This window comes from Heliangelus exortis, chromosome 3 (assembly GCF_036169615.1).
Source record: "Heliangelus exortis chromosome 3, bHelExo1.hap1, whole genome shotgun sequence".
In the NCBI taxonomy this organism is placed as follows: Eukaryota; Metazoa; Chordata; class Aves; order Apodiformes; family Trochilidae; genus Heliangelus; species Heliangelus exortis.
Genome location: NC_092424.1, coordinates 37,821,316 through 37,837,686, shown reverse-complemented (window position 1 = coordinate 37,837,686; position 16,371 = coordinate 37,821,316). Strand labels below are relative to the sequence as shown.

General features: G+C 36.6%; 1 protein-coding gene across 3 annotated transcripts in view; it reads right to left on the bottom strand.

Moving 5' to 3' along the window:
• KIF16B (kinesin family member 16B) overlaps nt 1–16,371 on the bottom strand; it is a 136,089-nt gene that overhangs the window by 37,425 nt on the left and 82,293 nt on the right. Inside the window, exons 21-25 of one of the 3 annotated variants that reach the window (XM_071740235.1) lie at nt 14,993–15,151; nt 14,047–14,152; nt 13,466–13,513; nt 6,047–6,169; nt 403–492 (exon numbers count right to left, since the gene is read on the bottom strand). In XM_071740235.1, the coding sequence (XP_071596336.1) occupies nt 403–492; nt 6,047–6,169; nt 13,466–13,513; nt 14,047–14,152; nt 14,993–15,151 (526 nt within the window). Of the gene's footprint in view, nt 1–402; nt 493–6,046; nt 6,217–13,465; nt 13,514–14,046; nt 14,153–14,992; nt 15,152–16,371 lie in introns of those variants that run through there. The other 2 variants (XM_071740236.1, XM_071740237.1) reach the window with 2 other exon arrangements.

Genomic DNA, 16,371 nt, shown 5'->3' with positions numbered 1-16,371 from the left:
AAAAATCAATTTTCCACTTTGCAGAAAGCTGGAAGCCACTATTACAAAAGGGTATCTGTGGAACAGTGTTTTTCTTTTAAATGAGGAGTTGTCAGGATGACATGATCTGACTGCAAGTATCTTGCAATGAACAAAAAAGAAAACTCCAGGGAATGCCACCAGGCAGCAGTAAAGGGAATTAACAGCCAGAGGCAACACGCAGAGCCATAGATTTCACTGCAATATTCTTTCTGTATCCAGCAGCCTTGGAGCTTTAAACTGCTAAGGGGATTGCCAATCTTACTAGAAGCATGCAACCAAATAGGAGTACTGGTTTTGAACAAGCATCTTTAAGAAAAAAAAATGTATTTTCAAGTCTCTACCTCCACACTTTCCTGCAAAAGAAGTTTTACCAAAACTTACCTCTGGGTACTTCAGTTTTAAAGTTTTATGCATTTCTCGAAAACGACTGTACCGCCTGAATACTGTCCATGTCTCATCCAGGACTGTTATCTGTATCGGGCAAGATAGAAAGAAAAAAAAACAGAAGTAAAACCACACAACCCACAATACAAACTCATGCAATATACAAGATTGTCACATTAAAATGGGCAAGTTTTTGTTTCCTTCAATCCATAAGCTTTTATAGATTAACATATTTTTATTCCACTATAGTGACAGGACTTCAATTAATAAGGAGCACTGACTGCCAAGACGAAAAAAACCTCAATGCACTTATTCCTTATTCTGGAATGGTTTGACAGGGATGTAAGCACACTAAAATGCCCCCATCATTCCCTGGTGCAGCTATGCAGCTCTCAGCTCTCGACGATCAGTGGGTGTTCCATTAATGAAGGAATAACATCCAGCATAAGTGTACTGCAGCCTCTCTGTACATTCATAGAAATGTACATTCACAAACACACACACATGATTCACAGAGATTCACAATTAATAAATATCATATTTCTTGGGCACACAAAGTTCATTAGCCGAGAGAACGGATTCCAATTTCTATGGTAAAAAAATTATATATATCAGCTTTCAGAAGATATTCCTTTAAAAGGCTCTTGGCCTGTGTCATCAATATGTTGTTGATCATCCCATTTATACAGGAATTTTCATTGAAAACAACAGAATTACTCTTGCAAATAAAGCACAGAGAAACAGCAAAGGGTGAGGGCAAGCCAACCTTACCATCAGTTATTCACAAAATCCTCACTAGAACCGAGAAACCAACAATAATTTCCAGGGAAGAAAAACTTTCTGAAATTAAGTGAAATTGAAGAAATTTTTAAGTGGGTCCTAAAACTGCTGTGACTGGAGCCTTTGATTATGCACTGAAGTCCTTCTGTAGCTCTGGTGATCCAACATTATCAAGAAGCAATGATGCAGGAAGAGGGGGACATTTTTCTATACCAAATACTAGAGCTGAAGAAAGCTAGCTGGAATTGCCTAGACCTGAAAAGACTTAATTCTTTAATCTATCAGGCCAAATACATGATGTTACCTCTGCCTAGCTATGTTTTTTTTACAAAGATAAAAAAATAAGCATTTTCATAAAGTACATTTCGCAAATACACAGCCTTTTTAATCTTCAAGTGACTTCTAAAATGAACTAGTTCCCTCACTACTGAGTGTATCAGAAAGTTATGGAGATAAAGAAAGGTGCAACAGAGCAAGGATAACCAAGTTAACAAAAGGAACCAGAGCAATAAAGGCAGAGGAAAAGAGCATCCAACTTCTGACATGACTGCATGACAACCACTACCTTGTGAACACAATAAAATCATCTCTGGTCCACTCTTCCTCATCCCAGCTGCTCCTGCTGCTGCATATGGAGCAGCAGAACTTGGGGAAGTGTTCTGGAAACCAAAAATTACTGCGTGTCTTACAACATCAGGCATCAGGTCTCTACAACTACTGAAAGGAGGCTGTAGTGAGGTGAAGGCTGGTCTCCCCAGTAACAAGCAACAGGACAAGAGGAAATGTCTCAAGTTTTTTGCCAGGGCAGGTTTAGATTGGATATTAGAAAAAACTCCTTCATTAAAAGGGTTATCAAACACTGGAACAGGCTGCCCAGGAATATGGTTGAATCAACATCCCTGGAGATGTCTAAAAGAAATACATATGTAGTTCCTGGGAACATGGTTGAAGCACTGGACTTGGTAGAGTTAGGCTATGGTTGGACTCAGTCTCCTTAAAGGTCTTTTCCCACTGGAATGATTCTGGGATTCAGATCTGGGGGGGTGTAGGGCTGAGTTTTTATTTTTACCTCCATTTTTCACTAAAAGATATAAGTAAACAAAACTGGTCTCAAAATTTTTGACAAGTATTAAAACTGATTCTTCTAGCACATCTCCACAATGCAAATTCATTATTTCTGATACAATTGATCTTTCATGTCAGCAATAGGCTGGACTGCTACTAGAAGACCTGTATGATGGACTATATTGCCTCTACATATTCTTAACAGTATTTCAAAAATTATGATTTAGGTAAATGGATTGAAAATGCATTGGCAAGTAGCAATTCAGGAAAATACATGTTAAATTCATCTTGACTAACCAATTAACCACTTTGTTCTTTACTTTAGGGTTTTGTGATTCCAGTGTTCAAGTAAACATTACAGTGCAATGGATAATCATAAAATAAAGATGTTAACTCATTCCTATTTTTTTTTTTTTTCTGTGATAATTTAATGTGTACATGATCTTTATTCAAAAGTGACCTCTTTCTACCCTAGGGTTTTCACAGAAGCATGTCTTCAGGGAAGCAAGCTTGCACAAAGCATCCAGGATGCTTCCAGCTGCACAGCCTGGGGGAGAGCATGTACATCAGATTGTCAATCAGGTTGTTAGCTGTGCATCTGGCAGCTGTCTAGCTGATAAAATGGTACCAAAATTACCCAAATCAAATTGCCTGCAGCCAATTATTTATTAGCTTCCTTCTTACAAGTTTAATAACTTGTTAGAGATGGACAGGAAGGAAAACAGCAAAGCAATATATTTGTGCTGCCTAAGAACTGGAGGATTTTTTACATTACTTGGTCCCCATCACCCTCTTCAGTTACTTTCCTAATTCTTGTAATGAAATTAGCAGGTAATGCATTGCAAAACTCTATTGTTTTTTAATACCGATATTGGAAAATTAATTTAAAAGCTAAACAACAGGTGAAATGTTTCCCAAAGCTTAGATAAACTGCTGAACTACAGCATGCTGGGTAGAGGAATAGCATTTCCAGAACAGAGTCTTTTACTTCTACAGTTGATCCAACCAGTTTGAGCTGGGTTTTTTTTCCTCTCCATTTAAAAAAGCTGCATGACAGACCATATGGACTCTGTACTTATGGGACTGAGACGTGCAGATCTTTTTTTCAACAGTAGTAAGAAAAGAAAATTTGAAAACCCTTCACTTTTTACTTGTAATTGACTAATACAGTAGTTAAAACATTGTCTTAATAAAAAAAATGTACGTGGTTGAGTAAATCTGTAAAACAGATTTTCAAAATACTCTTATTTGCCCTTAAGTCACCCTACACTTGACTCAGAATCGTGACTTCATTCAAGCACACCATTTCCTATGTAAAACTTACAAATTTGAAAAGAGATACTACAGCCCTGTCTCCTTATATCTTCTTCTGCATGATGTCTGAAAGAAATAACCTAATGGAAAATTTCAACGTATTTTATTATAACGTATGTCACAGGATCTGTTTCCCTGCTGCTTCATAGAAACAGAAGTAAAACCATGATGGAGGGGAAAGAAATATGATCACCTTACTTATCTGGGCTGGTTAAACTGTCAAGACTAATTGTGAAAATTCTTATTTCTCTAAACAGACTTTACTGAAGCTGTTCTTTACATGGTCTATGAATACAGCATCCGAAAAACTAAAACTTGCAAGGTACTAAGGGTTTTATGCAAATTTATTTCTTGGAACCATTTTTTATTGCAGTTTTTAAACCAACAGAACTGAAGGGAGATCAGGCTTTTTCTTTTTTTCTAATTTATGTAGGTAACTACGTATCAAGGAGAGCATTGCTTCTGATTTACTCCAATTCTGCAACAGATCACTGAGCTCAAAGAAACACAACTACAAACATGGACATTTTTAGGAGACCCACCACGGCTGAACAGAACTGTGACCAGAGCTTTGGGGTGCATATGTGTGGATCGTCTGATATAGAAAACTTATCAAAGATCGCTTTGAAACAAGGAAAAAATAGTTTTGAAAGAAAGGCGATAGATAAAAGGAGAGAACTCAGAATGAGGAGGGAAAGCTGAATAAAACCAAGAAGTCTTATCTACAACTTTCTCTCTTATCAGATTATCCCCTGCAGACCTGTGCTTGAGTCCAAGTTTTGCTTCCATCACCTGCTCTCAGATGACTCTGTGTGTCCATAGGAGCTGCAGTTGCCCCTTCCCTTCTGCCTGGCTGCTCCTTCTGCCATCCATAGGTACTCTCTGCAAGCACAGGCACTGTCTATAACAGATACTGATGGCGTTATAAATGCAAAAGCTCTTTCTCACAGAAGCAAAAGCCACAAAACTGCTGGAGCCTAGTTTCATACCCATTTGTATCTCTTCTTGATCTAGCCTCCTGTCCTTTTCCGGTCACGAAGCTCACCCCTTTGCAGTATCTTCCTTCTATTACATTGCCTTCCAGGTAAGCCCAGGTTTTCCTGTACATTTCTTCAACTGTCCCTTCATCCTAGGATCTTGTAGGTTTTTAAGGATGAAGGGAGAATACTTGGAAAACAAATCCACCAACTCACTAAAAAGAAAATACCTTTTTATTGTATTTGCCCTCATTAACCACTATCCGGTTTAGTCAATCCTATGTACTGAAAACAGATGGCAACGACAACAATCCTTGGGGAAGTTTTGTACATGCTTACTTTTCTCTCAGCATCTGTATGGCTCTGGGCTTTCACTGGCCCCAGGAAATTCAAAGTTCAAAAGGCAGAAAGAAGTATTCCATCCACAAATTGTCTAATATGTTTTGAGATGAAAATTTAATTAGCTCAGAGATAAGATTGACCCTCTTATTAAAAGCCTATGTAAAAGGGAATGTGAGTATAGTTCAAAACCAGTCCTGCACACTGGGAGGGCAGGTCACTCCTCAAACTTACACCAGCTAATGAAGCATCTGGCAGTACATTCAGAGAATCAGGCTGCCAGTTCTGTCTCTGATGCCATGTACATCAGTTACGCTACATGTCCACACGCACAGAGAGCACATTCCCAATTAGACTTCACATCTTGCTTTGAAAAAACACTGGCTTAGTACCAGAGGAAACATAATGAATATGTATTTTTTTCCCCAGCATTACTGCAGAGATCAACTAAGGAAGTCACTAGAATGGAGAGAAAGCAGGTAACAGTTTGGGGAAGCGAGATCTTGGAAAAGTAGGGTGGGAAGAACTAGAACAACAAAGAAAGCATTAGAGGAATCAAGCTTTTGCTGTGGATATGTGCAAAATACTCTATTTATGTTTCATTACTACACGTAAATACTACAAGTCTGAATTTTCCACAACTGATATTCGCATCTCAATAAAGGACTTTCCTATAACCAATATGCATTTAATTGTCATCTCTGCAACACTTTCAACTAAACAATTTGATATTGGATCTGCATCTGCTCACCCCACAAGTCTGACCACCAACCTCCTGTGTACAACCAATCCACTTGGAACATAACTGTCTTTGTATTGTTCATGCCTTCTCACAACCTCTCTTACTGAGCAGTACTGAGGACACTTAAGACAACAGAAAGAAACAGAACCAAAAATTGCACTTCGTGGAACAAAAACTACATTTCATTTGGGTTAGTAAAGTGATTTCTGAAATCTGCAGATTCTCAGGTGCATTTCCAGCTGCTGTTTCCATCATTGATAACTGTGATGCTGCTATGGACAGAGCAAATTAGGAACTATTTGGTTTTAAACAGAAAGGCATTTTTCTACTACTATTGCTTCTACGATGCTACTGTTATTCAAATGCAAACAACATGCGCAGAGAGACCTCAAATATTAAGGATAAGCAACTGAAAAGCACTTACCTTTATTTCAAACTCGTAGTGTTCATCCTTTCCCTGCCCACACAGGACATAGCGTGGAATACTAATTTTAATTGGGTCCTTTAGGTTGTCTGGACTTGCTCCCAGAGAACGACAGACCATCCGCTTTCATGTGCATACCAAATAGGGAGAACAAAGGAAAACCAAAATCACTACATAAGGAAAGAAAGAAAAGAACTTCACTAAAAATGAGAAAATGTTCTTGGCCAGAAGAGCAGGGAAGGAGAACATGGAAAAGGCAGAAATTTCAAAAATGAAGGAATTACATGAAAACAAAGTAGATCTCCTTTTATAAGCAGCCCTAGCACTTTTTCAAAGAATAGGCATTTTCAGCTTAGATAAAAAACGAAAGGGAAAGCAGAAGACTTTGTATTAACCCTCTTTGGAAAAAATAAATACATAAATCAAGCCTTCACAGCCAGCCACAGTTTTCGTATGTCAATCTTCGCCCCTTAAACGGGCCTATGGGAAAGCTGAAGAGGGACTTTCTACAAGGGTATGAAGTGAAAGAATGAGGGTGAATGGTTTTAGGATGGGGAAGGGTAGATTTAGGTTAGACATTAGGAAGAAATTCTTTCCTCTGACGGTGGTGAGACACTAGAACAGGTTGTTGAGAAGAGCTGTGGATGCCCCATCCCTGGAAATGTTCAGGGCCAGGACAGATGGGGCTGTGAGCAACCTTTTCCCGTGGGAGGTGTCTCTGCCCATGCAGGGTGTTGGTACTAGATAATCTTCAAGGTCCCTTCCAAGCCAAACCAGTCTTGTGATTTCACAGTTTATATAACAAACCTGTTTACAACATTATGCAAAGCTCCAGGGATCAAGGCAATTCAGAAATCTTAAGACTTTTAAATACAAACTCATTTTTATAATTAACTAAAGGATTGATAACTTAATAATGCGCTGTCAGAACAGCTCCCTACTATTTTCTTTAAGTAATCTAATTAAGAGAAAACTCAACTAGGATAAATTTGCATGGTGCAGACAAAAAAGTCTAAAGGTATTGGCCAGAAGGCCACATTCCTCTAATAGCCAGATGGAATCTAACTGAAGTTATGTTTAAAATATTTTTGCAACTGAAAGATTAATGCTCTGCAGTGACAGTGTTCAAAAGTGTATTTGCTATTCAGTGATGCTATCCATCACTTATTAGATACTGTATTTTCAACATTCATTTTCAGTCCCTCAGCAACTACCAAAGATAGCTATAGCCTACACCCCTCTGACCAAGAGACATGTGGCTTGGTCAAAATTCTTCGGTCTTGACCAACACTCTCCCAGCATGTGACCATGGTTCATACTTCTGCTCATTGACACTTGGTCTCTGTGTAGCAACTGCTGGTGACATGTGATAGGGTGTAAGGGCTGGAAAAAAAGTTTGAAAATCATTTATAAATGCCTCCCTGAATGCTGTCTGTTACAGACAGACTTTGGGCAGCATTGCATGGCTCTTGAGAAGGGGAGGCTGCTATTTCATTACTAGACAATTATAAATGCCAATGTTGCTTCCTCTAATGTTAGTATTAAAGAGTAGTGAAAAAAAAAATAAACTAAAAGTGAACTTGAATTCAAATTAACTGACAACCTAGAAAGTGTTTTCCACATTTTTATTTTTTATTTTTTGTGAAAATATAAACCAGCTTGTCTTTAAATTGAAAACCTTTGTTTACACAACAAATATTTTCTCCACTCTATTTTGCCCCTCTCTCACTTCTCCACACATTACTGGCTTGGCTTTTCAAATAAAACTCATTTCTGGAGTGAAGAAATGTAAGCACTTCCATCCTTGGGGGAAAGAGGAGCTCATTGCCTCGACAATAACATAGTCTGTTTTAAAACAACTATCAAACCATGAAGTCACTCTTCAAGCCACCTCTGTCAACAAGCAATTTATTTACAGTCATTTTCAGAGAACTATTACAAATGGCTAGTAGCAAGAGAATAATCTCAAACACAAAGTCCCAATACATTAAATAATGCTTTCATAGTAAAAAATATCAATGATTATGTTATGATTAATTTACAGTAGAATAAATGACTGATGGAAAGAATTTTTTTTCATAAAACCTATGAAAGACTATTCATCAAGAAAGATTTTAAAACAAAAGAAAGTTGGAAAACCATGTTATCTGCAACATACGCCAACACTTAAATTTGGGGTATAATCTGGAAAGGAAATTGCTGTCATTTAGCAGCCTTGATTAAGACAGTCCTCCCAGATAGTGCCACTCAACATTAACTTTTGTCAATGCTCAGGAGACATGATGACAATGAAGGAGCTACTTTTGAACCTGACTGACATGAGGTTACTCTGCAACTCATTACTACTCTGTCTGCTTCACATTCCCTGATATGTGTATACTATGTGTATAACAATTAAACCTCAAAATAACCTGACACACTTTAGTCACCTTCAGATGTCTTCATACAGTTTGGTCACCTTTGGAGTTAACTTTAAGGTAGTAGAAAATTTTGCTATGATAAAAAGCAACCTTAATTCTCAACCCAAACTAACATTCATCCTTCCAGACACTTCTTCAACCAATGCAAGTTATTACTTTCTAAATCCCACATGAATTACATTATCCTGTTTTAACATATGGTAAGAACAAATGGGAAATGTTCTTATGCTAGTAGAGGGACTGAAGTCTAACTCTGTCTAGTAGAAGATTGCACCTCTATTGGCAATATGCTTACAGGATTTAGAATTTCAGATTAGACACCACTGTTTTTTCTGCCAAGGACCATCTTCCTCAAACAAGGCAGATGGCACATTCAGGCAACAGGATTCAAAAGGTATTAAGCTACTTTACAAGGGAAGAAACAAAAGATGAGAACAACAGCTTATTCTCTGACAGGGGTAACAGGCAAAGAATAACCTTGTACTAGCTAAAGGCAAGCCTCGAGCAAGCAAAATCTACTAATGTTCAATTGTTCTATTATTTCTTGGAATGTAAAGAGGCTGTAAGAGATGCAATCTCACAGCATCAACAATCTCATTAGTCAGCCAGCAGAAAAAGATGAAAGTCAGGCCAGACACATTACAAAGAGAGATCCTTATAGTTAAACTTACCCCACCAGGCAGGCAGAGCCCCAGCTGCTACCTATCTATTTAACAGCCTGAGAAACCTGTACACAGACCATAAATCCCAAATTGTTTGTCTTACCATAGGCATAGTAGCATGACCAAAGTTTCAAAGCTATTTAATGCAAAAACTCCTGTTTATACCCTCAACCACGTTTGTTTTCACATCACATTTTCCTTAAATACTCACATCAGGAGAATATAAAGACTTACTCTGTTTTGGAGGAGTACAACTACTTGGACAAAAAGGAATGACTTAAAGCCATGCATTGCTTCCTTGCACAAAAAGAAGGGGAGAAGGAAATCTAAAAAAAGTCTTGGACACTCTCTACATTTTTCTTGTTCTACTTCACTGCTTCCACATAGCCTACACTTTCCTGGCTCCAGGCAAAGCAGGGCAAACCCAGGGAAAAACAGATACAGCAAATCCATCAGTTCCTGGCAACTCAGCCAACATGCTTAGAATAAGCCAAACATGATCCCTTTTACACTTGCTACAAACTTTAATGCAGAAGTGCAATAATCCTTAATGCAAAACGCTGAAGCAGGATTATTAAAGCTGTTCTCCCCCAAATTTTAGCTATAAAAGCTATAAACATCCTTTTAATTAAGAGCATACAGTGACTGTACCATAGGAACCTAAACACACCTTAACATTTCAAACAAACAAAAAAATCTTGCAGATGTTTTCAAATGCTGTGATCAAGGACATGAAATTAATGAGAAGCATGAAAAACAAAAATACTCAAAAAGATTAAGAAAAAGGTAATGAAGAAGTATTGGAGAAGACATTAATGAAGACAGCACATGGAGGGAGCCAGACAACACAGCCATAATAGAAATCAGAAAGCACGCCAGTAACTGTAGTTGTGATTTACCTGCTACATAGGATAGACACATTTAATTTCCTAAACTTTCCAAACAGATATATATATATATGCAGCACAGTCGAGACTTGCAAAAAGTAAGCATTCAAGTAGTAATGATTTTTGCCAAGATGTGTGTACACACCCTACAGTATTCCCTTACAGGCTCAAAGGACCCTTTTGCTTATTGATATTTAAAGTAGAATTAAAAAGTAATAAAAATTATCAATATTCATTAGCCTCTTGTTCTTAATGTATCTAAATGTATTTGGATTTCAACACCTAGTCAGATGCATAATTAGCCAAATGGCTTCTTCACTTGAACTGAATGTTAATTTCCAGATTTCTGAAGGGATATGCAAACTTCTTTGAAGAACTGATGGGATGACTGTCAGTTGAGTATTTATTTCTTTTTCACAGTATTTAGAAAAACCAGTTCCTGAATCAGATCCAACCTTGCTCCTTCTAGAAAATACAAGCTCCATTTTTGTGCAATTCTCTTTGTCTGGCAAAATTACACATCGGATATCATTCAAACTGTACAATTGAAGGTTGTCAAATTGCGATTGCTGGCATGAGGCATCCAAAGAGTTAGCTTCAGGATAAACATTATTTCTCCTTAAGAGACCTATATGAGTAGTTGAAAGAACAAGAGCTCTATACACACTGTGTTTAGCACAGTCTACTTTCACTGATGTATACAGCAGTACACGAATGTCACCTAATGAAGGCTTAATACTTCCCATATTTTCATGGAGTAAGTACACCAGGTCAGCTAACTCCGTTCTGAATTTACAGGACAATTGTACACCATTTGAAAACACTAAGTCCTCTACTTCTGATGTCCAGTCAAGTGAAATCTGCATCAAATCACCCTTGAGGAGCTGGTGATTTAAATAAACAGTATCATCTGTTGTAGAAATCAAAATGTTCATTATGTCGTGGCAAATTCTTTGAGTGAAGTTTTTGTTATAGGTAAATATTGTGAGTGAACCGTCTTCAGCAGAACACAGAAGACTAATACTCTGTCCTGCAAAGCCAACTCGAACCTCCTTTATTGTGACAATGGCAACCTCATGAAACATTGCCAAGGAACTCTGGGAGATGTCTTGTTCAACTGATGAAACAACAACATACAGTACAGAGCTGAACAAAAGCAAGCAAGCAGGTTCTGGATCAGGATTTTTGCAACTGCCAACAGCAAGCCAATATACACCTTTCAACTCCTCCATTCTAATATTAATTTGAGGGAAGGCAGAGGTGAATAATTCCATCACTTTTTCCAGGGAACAGGCCTGAAGCTTCAAAAAGACATCAGGAAAATGCACAAATTTCTGTCTTAAGACAATGATGTTTCCCAGCTCTTCGTTTTTACAGCAGCACATAAACACTTCAGCATGCTTTCTCACACAGACATCAGAGAGTTCTGGGCTTACAGAGACTGTGATGGCCTCTTGCACAGGGGATTCAGGCTGAAGAATATTTTCAGTATAAGCTTTGACATCATCAGTAGAGTGGGACATGTCTTGACTCATATTTGACTTGAAGAACATATTTGCATGCAAGTTTCTTACAAATGGCAGATTTTTAATTAATGACACTGCTTGTGCACATCTCTCATTTCTATTACACAAACTTCCCAATTCCTTAATTTCTTTAGAAACCACCTTACTGTTAAGCAGCTGACTAGTGGCATCTTTGTAAAGACAGGAAAGCTTATGGAAAAGATATCCCAAACTGTAGGTGTGCTCAGGGCTTATATCAGAATGAGTATCTATTGAGTTAAAAGAAATCAAATCAGAGGCTTTTTGAGTTTCAAGCTGAGAATTATTAGACTGGTCTTCAGTTGTTGGTTGCATTTTGTTAAATGGGCTGTTTTGTTTAAAAGTTTTAATTTCAGAACACACATCAGATGGAGAAAAAAGAAGGCATGATTTGCTGTTAAAGCCACCCTGCTCATTAGCACCCTTTAAGGATTCTACAGTAGAGAGTTGTTTCAAGGTGGAACAATCAGAATCAGTTCTTGAGCTGTCACAATTTGGAAAAGTAATTACTTTATCATCAAAGATATTGAAATTTTCAGTCTTGCAGAGTGAATAAGCCACATTATTTAAGTCATGACTTTGTAAAGAAGTAGATAAAACATTCTCGTAAGGAACATTCTCAGACTTTGAAGTATTAATATTTTTAGAGGGTATTAAACTACTTTCAGTGTCACAACGACAAGAATAACTCTCCTGTTCTGAATTATGCCTTTCATTCTTAAATGCCTTCTCTGATGTAAAAGAGGAGGAGCAGATTCTTCCAGAAGTGAAGAATAAATTCCACAGCTCTGTATATTCCTTCTGTCTTGTATGGTCTCTTACTCCTATGTTTTCTCCACACAACTTAGAAGCACAACTGCCATCTTTAGACATAAATGGAAAGCCATATTGTGGCTGCCACTGTTGACTTTTCTGTTTAAAATTTCAAAGGGAGAAAAGAAACATCTTTTAAAAATCTGCTGATTTGACCATTTCTTAAGTTGATGATTGGTTTTGATTGGTTTGCATAATCATTCAGAATTGGTACACTTGTGCAATCTCTCAAGATTAGAGAAACAAAAATCCAACAGAAGCGATTGAGATCTGATTCAGGAATGGTTGATCTTTCCAGCCCTCCACTGCTTTTCCTTTGTACAGTATCCATTTCACTTGGTTTAAATATGCTTTTCACAAAAAACAAAGGGAAGTCAAATGGCAATGCAGAAATTTACCTGCCCTTTATTATTTTTAACACATACACATAAAAGTGATCTTTTGTCATCCAAAGTAGCATAAAAATAAATACAGTTTAAAAGTAACAGTGCAAAAATCAAAAAAAAGTCCAAATTAGAGGTGCTGCAGTCTTTCTACTGTTGAGGTTTAAATCCATGAAGGTATTTAGGATTTACTCACCAAGATAAGTCATTAATCATTGTTCAGGCAAAAGTTAGGCCACCAAATACAGTGGGGATGGGTGTAAGCCTCAGTTTAAAAATACATGTATGAATCCTTCATGATACAGGCAAATTTGCCCAATGCTGCTTACTAATACTCTAGACACCCTTACAGTTGTCAGCTCAACGTGAGTCAAAAATGTGAAGGGGTATTCCAAGTTTAGACAATATCTCATTAAATGCTTCTACCCTCTGAAAAATCAGGAAAGGGATACTGTTTCAAATTAAGAATCATGACAAAACAAGGAAGAAACATGCACAATAACACCACATCTTTCTAATAAGGAAAAGCTATGCCCAATTTGAAAATAGACACTTTAATTCCAGCTGGCAAAATACACTGCTGTCTTTATTAGCTATTAATCTTGCTGCAAATTCAAAATTCTAATTGTGCAGCTAAACATTTAGAAATTTAATTACAGGGCATGCCATAATTAAAGACAACCATTTCATTCTGACAAATTATGACCTACCTCATACTTCAGCTTGCGCTGAAGAGAGCCATTATTAAGCCTCTCATCCTAAGAACAAAAAAGGTACAGGTGATTATTAAAGAATGCCTTTCTCTTTTAAGTTCATTTAAATGTACAGAAAGAGACATTCTTTTAAATAGCCAAAAATAACTATTTTCTTATTGACATTTATAAACCACTGGCTTAGAGGTCAAGTCAACTTCAGTCTTTGGATAAATGAGATCATCGATTTCTAAACAAGTATTTGTTTGCAAGCACCAACAATATCATTCTAATGGGTGGAATTTTATCAATGTATTTTACAGACATAACACTAAGATTTTTATTTTATCTGCAGCCTTCCTATAGGTATTTACACAGTCTTCTCTGCAAAAAAATGGAATACAACATTAAAAAGCCACTGGGAAAAAAAAAAAAAAAAAAGATGAACAAAATCTAAAACTGATATTTGTGATCTATTGTTTACTTTTTTTGTAAATTAAGTAAACATAGGAAAACATGGAAATTACTGAACAACAAAACTAAATCACTCGTTGCACATGGTGCATTTAAGGTCAGGATTTCCTCCCGATTGTACTCACCTTTAAACTTTCTGTAGACCAGAGCAGGTTAAAATCATTCTCCTCAGCTTTATGATGGATATTCTGGAGCCTTCTCTGCACTTCTCGTTCAATAAAGGCATTTATCCTTCAAGATATAGAAAAGTTTTTTTTAGAAAGTACACTCTTAGATAAAGATTAAGATGGGTTAAAGGGCTCTTTAAAACAGTTATGAACTCTTAAGTACTGCACAACTCTTAATTGGTAGCTTAATGTTAGACCAGTTTTATTTCTCCTTAAGGACCACGGACATTTGAGCAAGTGTTCATTCAACAGGCAAAGGTTAACAATTGGCATCACAATTAGACCATTTAATGGACCACAGGCTAAGCCATTGCTATGGCTCTTCATACAAGTGGCACTAAGGGTAAGAGAAGAAGACGACAGAGCAGGCCAGGGTTGCAACTTTAGTTACTTAACCGTTCACTTTTATCTCTTTTGCAATATCTCTTTTGCAACTCAGTTTAATCAAAGATTGGTCTTCGAGCAGAAGGAATGTTCCAAGTTGATACTAAAAATTGCACGTTGAAGTGTAAGAAGAACAGAGAGGAAATATATTTTAAGTGAAACAGGGCAGCTGCCCTATTAAAAAAGACAACATCTTCATTTACTTTGTTGCTTTAAGTGTATATAAAGCAATACCATATAGACAAGTAACTGCAAACACAAACCCATTTAAAATACATTTAAGCCTACAGTTTTACACTTGGCTCTAGTCTAAGATAAATTATACAGGAGAAACAGGTTAGCCTGTTGTTTACTTAAAGTAAAATACAGAAAATTAGTTTTATTTCCAGGCTATACTTTCAGTCCAGTTACAGCATTTAATTACAATTCAACCCACGCAAACTAATCTTTCAAAACACTTGTTTTCTAAAGCTATTGTTTGGATTCACACCAAAATACTGCAGAAATGCAGGTTACCTACCTATCATCAACTAGTGGTGCAGCAGGTTGCTGTGGCTTTGCTGAGCCAGTAGGGGAAGTGGTATGGGAGAGTCTCTCTTCTGAAGTTCCATGATTTCCTTTCTGACCACCATCACCCTCATATATTTTTTGCTTCAGCTGCTGTATTTCCTGGTCCAGGCTATAAAGAAATCACTTTGTTTAAGAGTTGATTACCATTCTTCTTATTGGAAGTACTGTACTCACACTAAGATATATGTAAAATTGTAGGTATTAATACTTATGAAGATATAAAAAATGTTGTTTAAGGATATTTAAATATAGAAAAATACAGACAGCTCAAAAACACATTGCAAGAGCAGTATTAAGTTAAATAAAATAACTTAAGAAACTTCCAATTCAAAAGTTATCTAACTCAGCACATTAAATATTAATTCATAAAACTTAACCAGTCTATTAGGATCACTTGAATAAACTTTCCTCATTAAAGAACTCAGTTATTAGTTTCCAGTGTGATGTAAATGAATAAATGGTGGGTATAAAATTAAAAGCACCAAAAAAAGCACTAATCCAAAACACCAAAGACAGCCTATAACAATGATTTGGCATACTGTATCATAAGGAAATCTTTCAACTGTGCAATATACATATAAATCTTATTTTCCAGTTACTCTTTCAGTCTATATATATATATATTAATCTACTTACAAAATAAAACATTTGCTATTTGCTTTAAATGTCCTTAATAAATCACCTTTTAAAATGGAAAACTCATCCCTTTCTTTAACAAATAAATTTCACACTTAGCCAAATTTATGCACAGAACAGAATATGTAAATTTGGATTCTGCATTTTTGACTGGAAAAGACCGAGGTATCTAGTAAAAATAAGAAGCACTGCTTGCAAGATTTATTACTTAGTCAAATTAAAGTATACTATAAAAACCTGTGAAATACACTTTCCCCTTGTAGTGTAGCTGAGATTAGATTTGTAACGTGGTAATAATGCTCCCGATTTCCATTACAACTTTTGTCTCTAAAAGTAGTTGTTTTTCTGGAGGTTACTTGAAAATAAAAGAAGAAAAAAAAGTAGCATGCAAAAGATGTAAAACAGGTTCTACCACTCATCCTATGACTGCATATGTCTAAGTTGAATTACCACTATTTATTCTATCTGGCAGTTTAAAGAGATGAGAAATGCCGAGGCATAGACTAAAGCAGGCTGAATTGTTACTTCACTTTTAGAGTAGTTTTTGCAGCACTGCCAGAAGCTATCTTTTTCTTTTGATTAGCAGCAAAACCATCTTGTATCCTGAATGAAAGTATATGGAAGACCACTCATCGATATGGGACAGTGTTTGCATCTATGGAAAATCAATTTAACCACAAAAATCAGAATTAG